This window comes from Schistocerca gregaria, chromosome 4 (genome assembly GCF_023897955.1).
Source record: "Schistocerca gregaria isolate iqSchGreg1 chromosome 4, iqSchGreg1.2, whole genome shotgun sequence".
In the NCBI taxonomy this organism is placed as follows: domain Eukaryota; kingdom Metazoa; phylum Arthropoda; class Insecta; order Orthoptera; family Acrididae; genus Schistocerca; species Schistocerca gregaria.
Genome location: NC_064923.1, coordinates 259,329,622 through 259,343,177, shown reverse-complemented (window position 1 = coordinate 259,343,177; position 13,556 = coordinate 259,329,622). Strand labels below are relative to the sequence as shown.

The following is a 13,556-nucleotide window of genomic DNA, read 5'->3' as shown; positions in this document are numbered from 1 at the left end:
ATGTTTAGGCATGCTGAAGGCTCTGATGTTTAGGCATTCTGAAGGCTCTGATGTTTAGGCATGCTGAAGGCTCTGATGTTTAGGCATGCTGAAGGCTCTGATGTTTAGGCATCCTGAAGGCTCTGATGTTTGGGCATCCTGGAGGCTCTGATGTTTGGGCATCCTGAAGGCTCTGATGTTTGGGCATCCTGAAGGCTCTGGTGTTTCGGCCTAAGGGTGTCCTACCAATGTACACACAATTTTCATGTCCCATTGCTCACATCAAAAGGGAATGAAGAGAGTTGCTGAAACTCTGCTGTTGAATCCCTATCTCTATATATCTCTGCTATGCTTAGATGCACCATTAGTTGACATATTGTTTTGATAGTTTTTTAGAGAGTTTCCTGTTTCTGCCAATTCTGTCCATCACTGGAATTAATTTGCAAACGTCTCGCCAGAGTACACTAGAGTACGGTAACATAAGAATCAGCACTCAACAAGAGATTTCATGAATGATTAGAGAGAAAAGTGCGTGAAATGTACCACTGTGCAAAATATGTCCTGTTACTTTCGTTTCCTTGCTAGCTGATTGCAGATAACATTCAATATTAGCAAGTTTCTTTTTGGGTGTTATGCACAAGTATAGTGAGTTTTACTATCTTGCTAATAACAGCAGCATACCACAAGTTCGAAAACAATGCAATTTGAATTCAATGTGCAACTTATCAGATAAAATTTTGGAACATGTGATTAGGAAGGAAGTGAAGGAACACGGTGGACCCAGACATGACGTAAACATGAATCGAGAACAAAAATAGCATAAATCCAGGCACGCGTATACACACAATTTTAACACAGCAATGTACAATGCAGCTGAGTGGTTGTGTGTGCTGTACGATCACCTAAAATATATATTTTTGCAATACACAAGTATGAATATGACAAGTACAGTGCATAAATTACCATGCTGGTTGCTCGAGCTGCTCAAGTCAGCCAGTCACAGCACAAGACCTGTGACCTCATGGAAACATCACGGTTTCATCACGTAATCTCAGAATGCCAAGACTTGAGCGCACAAAACATTGAAGTCTGAAGTTTAGAAATGAAAATACAAAAAAACATTAAGCATGCAGCAAAGCTAACGTACACCGCATTAAAGATCTCTATAAAATGCATCTTTTAGTATGATTTGTTGTGCTAAACTGTTGAGAAATGTGATGTTGAGGGATCAATAAGTTACCTATACATTTTATCTAGGAGTTAACTTCTGATGTTATTTAGTAGTTGATTACAAATCCAAAAGAAGATACAGTATGTAATTATTGAATTATTTGGCTAGAGTGCAATATTGCTCCCACCCTGCAGCCCCCTCCTCCTTCTGAAATACTGATTCTTTTGATGGACTGATCTGTAGTGCAGCCCGAGGTCTAGGTTAGCTCCGATCAATAAATGCGACAGCCTTCCCCAGCATGGAATCCGCACACAGCACTTGATTCAGAAATATATAATACGAGAAGTGCACACAAAATGTGACAGGTATGAACAAATAATAGAAAATCTGGAACGGAATAACAACAATATGAATTAGTCTAATTTTAAATGTACCTTAAAATGTGCCGGTCAGCTGATCAGTGCCCCCTCTATATGGTGAGCAGCAATCTATACATAATTCACATTATTACAGGTTAGGAACATATGGAGAGTGGAAGTGGAAAAAGTTCAAATCTGGCAAATCTCAAATTTGTCAGGAGACTCCAAAATCTATGCATCCTTTTGTGTACAGAACTTATTTGTATCCAAAAAGGCTGAAAAGCTTTTATGATCCCACAGAATTATACTGTTCACCTCATCACCAGACAATGTACTAAGACAAATTAGAAAAAATAATTTATTAAGAATGTTCTACGTGCTGCACCATGAAACTGGTTCTAAGTGCCAACAAGAAAGTTTTTGTTTGAAGCACCACTAAAACAGAGGCACTTCATTTTATTTGTGATAATACAAGAACAGAAATACTGTAGGAATATTTTAACTAGTCGAACTGTAGTCCACAAAAACCATTTCTCATTTCTTTAATCTCCCCCCCCCCCCCCCCCCCCAAGAGAATAACAAAATTAAACACAGAAAAAAGTCTCAGTATTGACTTCTGTTTCTTACACAACTCCATTCTTGGGATCTGATGTTGCATAGTGATGTTTTGTGCCATGTTTTCCGATAAAGACTGTTCATTCCACTCCTTGGGTCAGAATATCACTGTGCTGGTGAAAATCGGGGACGAGTTACCACCTTGCTCAGCATCTGCCTTTTCTCCTGTGCTGTGCCTTTTCCCAGTACCAACCACGCCAGCAAGTGACAGTGCCAGAACTTATGAATTGTGAGAGTATTTCGTATGTTTCTTTGTAGTTGTGTGGTCGGGTATTAGATGTGCTCCTTGATCATGCGTGAATGTAGTTCTTTGTGCCACACCTACCATACCTTGCTCTTACTGTTTGGTAGTCGACTTACAAGGTACATAAGGAAACATTCCTACAAAGCATACATTGACAATAGTCTTTCCGCAGCATCTTTAAAATCAAAGAAGTTAGCTGTACGCACTCTTTGAATGGCAACTGGACTTCTGAAGGAAGAACTGCTTGGCACAAAGACCATGCACCTTCTAGTTATGAATGTTTGAAACATGTCTCCCATGTTTAGACACTTGGAAGAAATGTTGGGACATACAACAGAGTACCACAAATGTGACAGCACTAAAAACTTGTTTCTGAAAAAAAATTGCACTTAGAATATTGTTATGGTTTCCTTTCTGGTGATTTTATTTTATACAGCAGGCTCAATTGGAAAAAGGCCAGTTAACATGGGAAACAAATGTAATTACAACCTTTTTCACTGCTATGAAGCAAGATCCAGTCCACTTATCTCTGCTGATATGTAATGTATTTTTTCATTTATATTACATTTTGTTCAAGTGAGCTAATGTACAAGACTTGTTACTTTTTGATAAACTTTACAACCAATCTAAAAAAAAAAAACAATTAACAGTAATTTATAGTCAAAAAGAAAAATATTGATGAGATGTCACAGAACTCATCCTCTCAATACCTTTGGCTTGCATAACAGGCGCAACAGCAGCCAGTTTATACTACGAGGTGGACAAATCCCAGTCAGCCACAGCACTTGCTCACCTCAGGGGCAGAGAATTAAATTCTTCTGAAGAAGTTTAAACATATTAAAAACAATCCATTAAATGAGTAATGAAATTAGGCATTTCCCCTGATTGTGCTAGAAGCAGGAGTACCAAATGTAAACATCAACAATTTTGTGACATGTTTTCCATTTCCACTCCTCATATATTTACTGTTTACAGGTAGAAGGAATTCTGCTTACAAGAAATTATACATAGAATAAATATGAAAAAGAAGTTCCACAAAGTAGAAGAGGAGGCTTCATTTAAGATACATATATAGTGAAAATATCTAATGACATACACACAAACGTAATTTATTGATGTGACTTCTCACTTATACAGTATTTGAAACAACTGAACATAACAGACTGTTTGTGTGAATGGTGTGGAATAAATGAGAAGTTGACAATGTGGCAACACCTGCTAAAAAGGAATTGAAAGGTGAAGGAAATGCAGCTTACTGCACATTGGCTTTTGTAATTGACACTGGTGTTATCCATGTTAGATACATGAAGTTTGCATGTCAGATATGTCAGTGGAAAAGTGGGGAAGTGTCAGACTGCTCATCTAAAAGTTACATATTAAATCCTCAGTAGATGCTGTCTCCCTCCCCCCCCCCCCCCCCCTCCCATCACATATCATTTCCTTCACCCATGGCTGTAATACCAAGCTGTCTCATGTCTTTAAGAGCATTTTAAACTGCAGATTAACAACAGTGGAAATTACTGGTTGAAAAAATACATAAAAATCTGTATATTCATGCACAACTGGTTAGGTAAGTTAACTGAAAGGTCAGAGGTAGAGCATATCAACTGCAATACAACCATATGTAATATAGCACAGAAGTGTTCAAAGCAGCTTTCACATAAAGGGCAGCTTTACTTTTACTTATCAAGATGGTTTCAAAACAGAATGATTGTAGTCCATCCCCCTCTAATAACAGATACACTAGTTCTCTACTAACAAACAGCAGCATGCTAACTCCTCAGTGATAAGGGCTCAGACATGTTTTAAGTGTTTTACTAAAACAGAAAACAAACAATCAAAAACATAATATGGATATCATACCTTCCTGTAGACTTTTCGTTTTGCCTTTATTTCAGTCTCCAGATCAGCAGCTTTGATCCATATCCGCACAGAAGTGGGTATATGGCGAACAGCCTGGGCTATAACAGCTCGTGCAGTGTCTGGAGGTTGCAGTCGAGCTGCTTCCAGCCACAGATCTTCAGACTTTGGATTGACCTAAGAAAAAATCATAAATACCATCACAGCAAAATAATATTATATGGAATGGAATTACTGCTATGATTCAATGCATGTCTTACTGGAAAGTGGGAGACCTGCCTGTTGTGTGTAATGAAACAGAACATATTGATGGTAGTCGTGGCAGTAGATACATGATGTTGACAACTAGTGTTTTGCTAACATAAAGTACAGCAACACTTTCAATTATTTATTACACAAGAACTAAACATTGAACAGATGTCATACATATTGCATTTTGAAGAGAAACTCTGAAAGTTTTTTTTTTTACAAACATTCAATATGCGAACCATGAGTGGCCCAGCAGACATCAGTACGGTAATTGAATTCTTTCCATACCTGTCCCAGCATGGCATTGTTGACTGTGGCAGTCGCTTCCCGTATTCTCTTCTGGAGCTCTGCTACATCACATGGTACAGGCAGTACATACTTCAGATCTTTAATGTGTCCCCACAGAAAAAAGTCACACGGAATGAGATCTGGTGATCGGAGAGGCTATTTCAAACTCCAACAAACAGAAAGCTCGCTCAGCACCTGAACTTGCCATGTTCGCGTCTAGCACTGACTATCAGCAAATTACCAAACTATGCTGTGGAGATATATATGAAAAGAAATTTTCAGGGTTTCTCTTCAAAGTAATAAATGTATGATATCTGTACAATGTTCGGTTCTTGTGCAATAAATAATTGAAAATGTTCCTGGACTTTATGTACACCCGTATAACACAACATTCATCAGTGCAGGCACAAAGTTACCACAACTCGGTTCATTCGGATTACAATATTTCATACTAAAATGCAATCAAGGCAGTTAGTGAGTGCGATGACTGCCACTTCATGTCTCAGCTGGATATGAGACGCAAAACAGTCCGAACAGTGGCAGCACTGTGCCCTTTTACAGCTACCTTGGATGATCTGCCAAAGGAATAAACAACAACTACAACACTAGCCATAGCATGCCAGCAAGACTCACCAGTTGGCCAGACAGGCCAATTTCAATATGTCTGATAGAGTGTGAACCATTGCAACATGGATACAAGTCTCGCCTTTGGCTACCAATCCTACTCAAGCAGGTGCAAACACTATGTACAGCATGTAGGCCACTACAGGCAGTTCATGTCACTTCATTGTACTACACAGTTACCTATGCCAATGATCAAGAGTTAGGATCATGCTCCAAATTCTGGACTACTATTTCAGTATATTCTATCATTCTCTGTCAATGCTTGGTTGGACTAACTGGACACTGTTTATTGGAACAGACTTTGGTTTGCGAACTGGACCTATTTTCATGGTGTGTGAAATAAACACCTGTTAGTGATTGACAGTCTGTGTTCTTTCAGTCCTAACAGTATGAGTGTAAATACAGATGAACATCACACATATCAAATGGTAACAGATAATGAGTTAAGAAAGAACAACTGATAATGTGTTCATTTCTTTTATAAGTTGTAAGCTGCCTGGATGTGAGAAAGAGTGGGGCTTGTCCCAGCAACCAATGTGCTACAACCCAATAGCAAGCTTTCGTCCCCAGCATCTTCCATTTAAGTGCCAAGTTAAAGCGAGTGATTAGTACGAGGATCATGGAAATACTTCAGAATAAGTAGCAGTAGATGAGCTACAATGACAAGCAACCGCTGCCACTCATTGGATCATAGTTCCTCATATACAATATTCTGTTTATTAATTGGAATTATCTTTCATGTGATCCTCCTCCTTAAAGGCTTCTGTGGTTTCAGAGGTGCTGCATCTTTCCTCTGTTCAGCAGCACTGTCATTTAGTGCAGTGATGAATGATATTTCATCCACGTTGCTGTAACTGTCAAACACTTCCTTGAAAGACAGTTGATATGCTTGTGTTTGTGTCTGCTTTTGAATACCACAGTACTTTGTACTTCTGAAGCCTCACTGCCTGTCTCACCAGTCAACCAAACAGATCCTGTGGGCCAGTCAGTCTGCATAGAGAATGGTGGTCCATCACAATGGTGAATGGTTTGCAAAATAAATATGGCCAGAAATTGTTGATGGCTCTAACAACCACAAGACACTCTTTCTCCATTGCAGAGTAGTTCATCTTGGACTTGGAGAGTAATCTGGAAGAATAAGCTATCATCTTCTCAGCACCCTTGTGGATTTGTACTAGAACAGTAACTCTCACTAAAAATGCTAGCACCAGTGCAGTTCTGTCTCAGCATTCTCGTCGCATGATGATAGGACTGGTGAGATGCTAGTGCCTTCATAAGGACAAGAATAGATCTTTCTTGCACCTTGTTACAGGGAAATTTCTCTATCCCTGCAGTAGTCCTTGCGAGGGTCGTACTTTGATACTGAGATCCATTATGAATTTCCAGTAGTACAAGCACATACCACTGGAATGTCGCACATCATGAATGTGCCAAGGAGACAGAAAATTTGTGATTTTTTTTTTTTTCTCTGGATTGGTCAGACTCCACTACCATTCACTGAGTCCCCAAAATTTTTGTTTCCAGGGTGGTGAAGAGATATATTTTTGGATTAGGATGGACACCTGCAGTCTGAACACACTTCAACATGGTTGTCAGGCAGGTTAAATGTTCTTCAAAAACAATAATTTCATCCAGATAGCAAAGACACATCATCCATTTAAGATGGACACCTGCAGCCTGAACACGCTTCAACATTGTTGTCGGACAGGTTAGATGTTCTTCACATGCCTTTGAAAAACAATAATGTCATCCAGATAGTGAAAACACATCATCCATTTAAGGTGTCAAAGCAGATCACCCTCCATATGCTCAAAAGATGGCTGGAGTGTTACACAGCCCAAATGGCATAAATTTGAACTCATAGAGACTGTCAGATGTTCTGAAGGCAGTCTTTTCCTGGTCAGCCTTATTAACCTCAATTCGCCAGTACTCTGGCTGCATGTTCAAAGTTGAGAAATACTTTGCTCCTTTCAAGCAGTATAAGGCATAAAAAATGAGAGGCAATGGGCAGCAATTTTCTTTGCAATTTTGTTCAGTTTTTGGCAGTCTACACTAAAACTGTTGTAATCGCAATAGGAATCGTCGCAGGGTTGCCGCTAACGAAAATGCAGCAGGACCGGACAGGAGCGGCCTGTAAACAAATAAGACAGACGAACAGGAATGGAAGTACAAGCACGACGATGGACAACATAGCAAGACACCAAGATCAACAACAAAGTATTAAGCAACAGGGTCACAAGAGATAACCTCACGAAATCAATACAACATCCATTCATAAATGAGAAATAAGCACACGCAATGTAAACACGATGTCTGTAAGTGAGACATTAACTGATTCAATGCGAATACCAGACTGCCTTGCTGAGTGACAGGCAGCCACCTAAATGCACACAGGGTACGTCACTATTGGCCACTGGGACCACGTGCTCCACAGTGGAGCCCTCACATTAGACTAAGGGCCAGGAGAAAGTGCAGCCACGGCATACAGCATGACTGCTGCAGAGACCTCTAGTGGTGATCGAGTTCCATGCCATCTGGCGTGGATTCGAAACCTGCGGCGCTCGGTACCAGTAAAACAGCATGTGCCATCCTTCTTCTTCTTCACAAGGACTACAGGAGAGCTCCAAGGACTCTCCGAAGGTAGAATGATGTCAACTTGCACCACATTCTCCATTACTTCCTGAATTATGCAATGTTCAGCCAACATTGGCAAAGTGGGGCAGAATGGCTAACACTCACTGACATTGTTCCTCAAGAAACCCAGAATCTATTGGCAGCTCAACAGCAGCTTCCTTCCTGCAGTGGTAGTGAGCGCAGTTCTTCTCCAATGGCATGCACACCTTTAGGGATGAGCGATGGCTGCTCACGACAATCAGTTATCTGAAGTTCTTCGAGATCTCCTGCAATGTTAATGATCATTGCTGGTAGGTAGATTTCTTTTGTAAGCCTGAATAGCTTTTTTTAACCAGCAAAAGCTTCACAGTTTTTACTAAGCACTACTAATGATGGCGAGGTAACAACATCTGCACCAGCAAACAATTGCCCAGCCCAATCTCTGTTGTGTGCACTTGTTTGAGTAGCTTTGTCAATCTGAAGCTCTGACCTTACACAATCTATGACTGCTAGTGACGCCAGCAAGAAGCCCCATCTGAGAAAAACATCAAGGCTACATATTGATAAAACAATAAAATCAAAAAGCTGTGTTCTGTCACTGATAGATATGATTACAATGCATGTCCCTGCTGACTGGACAATTTCCTATTTTCAGCCTTTGGCACAATTGCTTTCATATCATGGAACATAGTCATCCACATATACATCTACATCCATACTCCGCAAGCCACCTGACGGTGTGTGGCGGAGGTTACCCTGAGTACCTCTATCGGTTCTCCCTTCTATTCCAGTCTCGTACTGTTCGTGGAAAGAAGGATTGTCGGTATGCTTCTGTGTGAGCTCTGATCTCTCTGATTTTATCCTCATGGTCTCTTCATGAGATATACATAGGAGGGAGCAATATACTGCTTGACTCTTAGTTAAAGGTATGCTCTCGAAACTTTAACAAAAGCCCGTACTGAGCTACTGAGCGTCTCTCCTGCAGAGTCTTCCACTGGAGTTTATCTATCATCTCCGTAACGCTTTCGTGATTACTAAATGATCCTGTAAAGAGGCACGCTGCTCTCCATTGGATCTTCTCTATCTCTTCTATCAACCCTATCTGGTTTGGTTCCCACACTGCTGAGCAGTATTCAAGCAGTGGGCGAACAAGCGTACTGTAACCTACTTCCTTTGTTTTCAGATTGCATTTCCTTAGGATTCTTCCAATGAATCTCAGTCTGGCATCTGCTTTACCAACGATCACCTTTATATGATCATTCCATTTTAAATCACTCCTAATGCGTACTCCCAGATAATTTATGGAACTAACTGCTTCCCGTTGCTGACCTGCTATTTTGTAGCTAAATGATAAGGGATCTATCTTTCTATGTATTCGCAGCACATTACACTTGTCTACATTGAGATTCAATTGCCATTGTTGCACCATGCGTCAATTTGCTGCAGATCCTCCTGCATTTCACTACAATTTTCCATTGTTACAACCTCTCGATTCACCACAGCATCATCTGCAAAAAGCCTCAGTGAACTTCCGATGGCATTCACCAGGTCATTTATGTATATTGTGAATAGCAACAGTTCTTTGACACTCCCCTGTGACACACCTGAAATCACTCTTACTTCGGAAGACTTCTCTCCATTGAGAATGGCATGCTGTGTTCTGTTATCTAGGAACTCCTCAATCCAATCACACAATTGGTCTGATAGTCCATATGCTCTTATTTTGTTCATTAAACGACTGTGGGGAACTGTATCGAACGCCTTGCGGAAGTCAAGAAACACGGCATCTACCTGTGAACCCTTGTCTATGGCCCTCTGAGCCCCGTGGACGAATAGCGCGAGCTGCGTTTCACACGACCATCTTTTTCGAAACCCATGCTGATTCCTACAGTATAGATTTCTAGTCTCCAGAAAAGTCATTATACTCGAACATAATACGTGTTCCAAAATTCTACAACTGATCGACGTTAGAGATATAGGTCTATAGTTCTGCACATCTGTTCGACGTCCGTTCTTGAAAACGGGGATGACCTGTGCCCTTTTCCAATCCTTTGGAATGCTATGCTCTTCTAGAGACCTACGGTACACCGCTGCAAGAGGGGGGGGGGCAAGTTCCCTCGCATACTCTGTGTAAAATCGAACTGGTATCCCATCAGGTCCAGCGGCCTTTCCTCTTTTGAGCTATTTTAATTGTTTTTCTATCCCTCTGTCGTCTATTTCGATATCTACCACTTTGTCACCTGTGCGACAATCTAGAGAAGGAACTACAGTGCACTCTTCCTCTGTGAAACAGCTTTGGAAAAAGACATTTAGTATTTCGGCCTTTAGTCTGTCATCCTCTGTTTCAGTACCATTTTGATCACAGAGTGTCTGGACATTTTATTTTGATCCACCTACCGCTTTGACACAGGACCAAAATTTCTTAGGACTTTCTGCCAAGTAAGTACATAGAACTTTACTTTCGAATTCATTGAACGCCTCTCGCATAGCCCTCCTCACACTACATTTCGCTTCACGTAATTTTTGTTTGTCTGCAAGGCTTTGGCTATGTTTATGTTTGCTGTGAAGTTCCCTTTGCTTCCGCAGCAGTTTTCTAACTCGGTTGTTGTACCACGGTGGCTCTTTTCCATCTCTTACGATCTTGCTTGGCACATACTCATCTAACGCAAGTTGTACGATGGTTTTGAACTTTGTCCACTGATCCTCAGCACTTTCTGTACTTGAGACAAAAATTTTGTGTTGAGCTGTCAGGTACTGTGTAATCTGCTTTTTGTCACTTTTGCTAAACAGAAAAATCTTCCTACCTCTTTTAATATTTCTATTTACGGCTGAAATTATTGCTGCCACAACCGCTTAATGATCACTGATTCCCTGTTCTGCGTTAACTGTTTCAAATAGTTCAGGTCTGTTTGTCACCAGAAGGTCTAATATGTTATCGCCACGAGTTGATTCTCTGTTTAACTGCTCAAGGTAGTTCTCAGATAATGCACTTAAAAAATGTCACTGGATCCTTTGTCCCTGCCACCCATTATGAACGTTTGAGTTTCCCAGTCTATATCCGGCAAATTAAAATCTCCACCCAGAACTATAACATGGTGGGAAAATCTACTCGAAATATTTTCCAAATTATCCTTCAGGTGCTCAGCCACGACAGCTGCTGAGCCCAGAGGCCTATAGAGACATCCAATTACCATGTCTGAGCCTGCTTTAACCGTGACCTTCACCCAAATTATTTCACATTTCAAATCTCTGTCAATTTCCTTCGATACTATTGCACTTCTTATTGCTATAAACACGCCTCCCCCTTCACTGTTCAGCCTGTCTCTGCGGGATACATTCCAATCTGAGTTTAGGATTTCATTACTGTTTACGTCTGGTTTCAGCCAGCTTTCTGTCCCTAGTACAATATGGGCATTGTGACCAATTATTAATGAGAGCAGTTCTGGGACCTTTCTATATACGCTCCTGCAGTTTACTATTATCACAATAATATTGTTATTCCCTGTTGCATTTTGCCTACTCCTACCTTGCCGCGTCTCAGGAGGCGTCTTGTCAGGCCTAGGGAGGGAATTCTCTAACCTAAAAAACCCCCATATGCACTCCACACGTACTCTGCTACCCCTGTAGCCACTTTCAGCGTGTAATGCACACCTGACCTATTCAGGGGTACCCTACATTTCTCCACCTGATAGCGGAGGTCATCTTTAGCTGGTGACAACAAACATTCGACATTACAGGAAAAGAAGCCTATAAGTCAACTAGCACCCAGAGAGGATGGCCAGTGATGAGATTTCCTGACCTTTCATAAATGGTCAATTTTCATTTATGGCAGCCTCATGTTCAAAGATGGTCACCTGATTTAGTTTTCCTGAATTTGGTGGCTAGGTGAGAAGCTGGTATCTCTATACAATGATGGGGAGAAGCTATGGCATGATGAGAAGTGATCTTATTCAGGGTACAGCAACAGGGTTCATGCCGCAGGTCAACTGTAATTGTCTGCAGCTGACTGCCGCTAACCATACTGTTGTAATGATTGATGCCATGGGGTGTAATAGTTGTCAGCACTCATTGTCTTTCTCTGCAGTAGCATCTTGGACATCCACAGTGGAAACAGATCCCTGTATTGTCCTCTGTCATTTAAATGTCTGTTCTTCTGTGATGTTTTATACTTGGCGAAGGAGTTGATTGTACCTGCACTGGTCAGATACTGGGTTGTCTTTTGACAGTTGCCGCATACGTTTGAGTCCATTGTTCATGGGGCATTCTACTGGTGGCTGAGATTAGATCTACAGATTGATAAACTTCCTCTTCAACATACTCTATTACCCCCTGATGTGTAGGGACAACAGTCATGGCCGTTGTCTCTCGTGTACTCAATCTGATATTTCCAACTTCCATAAACTGCTGTACCCCGTCTCTTGCTACCTGATGTACAGGAGAGGCAAGATCATAGTGATCTTCAATGACTGACATAGGGGCCACATTCAGGAGTCAATCATACCTTTTTTATGAAACTTTTTTTTTTTTTTTTTTTTTTTTTTTTTTTTGCGAATGTTTCCCTGACATGCTGAAATCACTTCATGAAGCCTTCTATGGTTGTGACATTCCTTACAGAAGAGCTTCGTGCATGTCTGCTGCGCTTTATCAAATGTGAGATTTTTTCAGTTTATGTAATGTTCAGATTCACAATGTTTCATACAGCCAAAACATTCTGTACGTGAGTATGACTGTCTCATTTCACCCTGATACTGGGATCCTTCGTTCAATTGTTCTTCTACTAAGTGTGTTTGCTGTAGATCACCACCAAACATTTTCTTCAGTTCAGCCTGGAATTTGTCCCAGCTATTGATTTTCTCATTTCTGTACCTGAACCAGTGCTGGGCTGTGCCATTCAAGTAAAAGTATACATTTGCCAAAAACATCGTGTCCTACCATCTGTTGTATTTGGCAACTCGGTTGAATTTTTTCAGTCATTTTGTTGGGTCTTGATCAGCTCTCCAAAAAATATTGATGGATGCTTGAAATGTAGCTAAGTTACTGCTAACTCGGAATCCATTGGTCTCCCGTATATTCATACCTTTGGAATGATGGCTTTTAAATTGCTTAATTGGAGCCAGGGTTATATACTGTTTTGAGGTACCCAGCATCTCCATGTCATGGCATAACAAACATTAGAAGTCCTGAGAACCTTCCAAAAAGTATAAATACTAAATAACAAATATATGTTGGTGATTGGGACCTGCAACACTCCAGCCATTGATGCTAACCAATACTCCACAAGGGATGCACCTCAGTTCACATCATTATTTCTACCTTGCAATGTTTTCAGTACCATACCAGATCTCAAACAATTTTTTAGTCAGCATACATACTGAGAGACTTGCTACTCATATTTTATAAACCAACTGAGATGGTAAAAATCATAACAAAGTGCTGCAAATGCGATCAATGGAACTTGTAAATCCATAACTCATCAGTTCATGATCATTTTCACTTACATTTAACTGGTAAGATTGTTCTCTTTTATCTGATTTATGAACTACCTTCACTTCAG

At 40.6% G+C, this 13,556-nt stretch overlaps 1 protein-coding gene across 2 annotated transcripts in view; it reads right to left on the bottom strand.

Moving 5' to 3' along the window:
* The window catches only part of LOC126266986 (pre-mRNA-processing factor 6), a 72,587-nt gene that overhangs the window by 41,835 nt on the left and 17,196 nt on the right, over positions 1-13,556 (bottom strand). For both annotated transcript variants that reach the window (XM_049971726.1, XM_049971725.1), the window contains one exon: positions 4,232-4,405. In XM_049971726.1, coding sequence (XP_049827683.1) covers positions 4,232-4,405 — 174 coding nt within the window. The remainder of the gene's footprint in view (positions 1-4,231; positions 4,406-13,556) is intronic.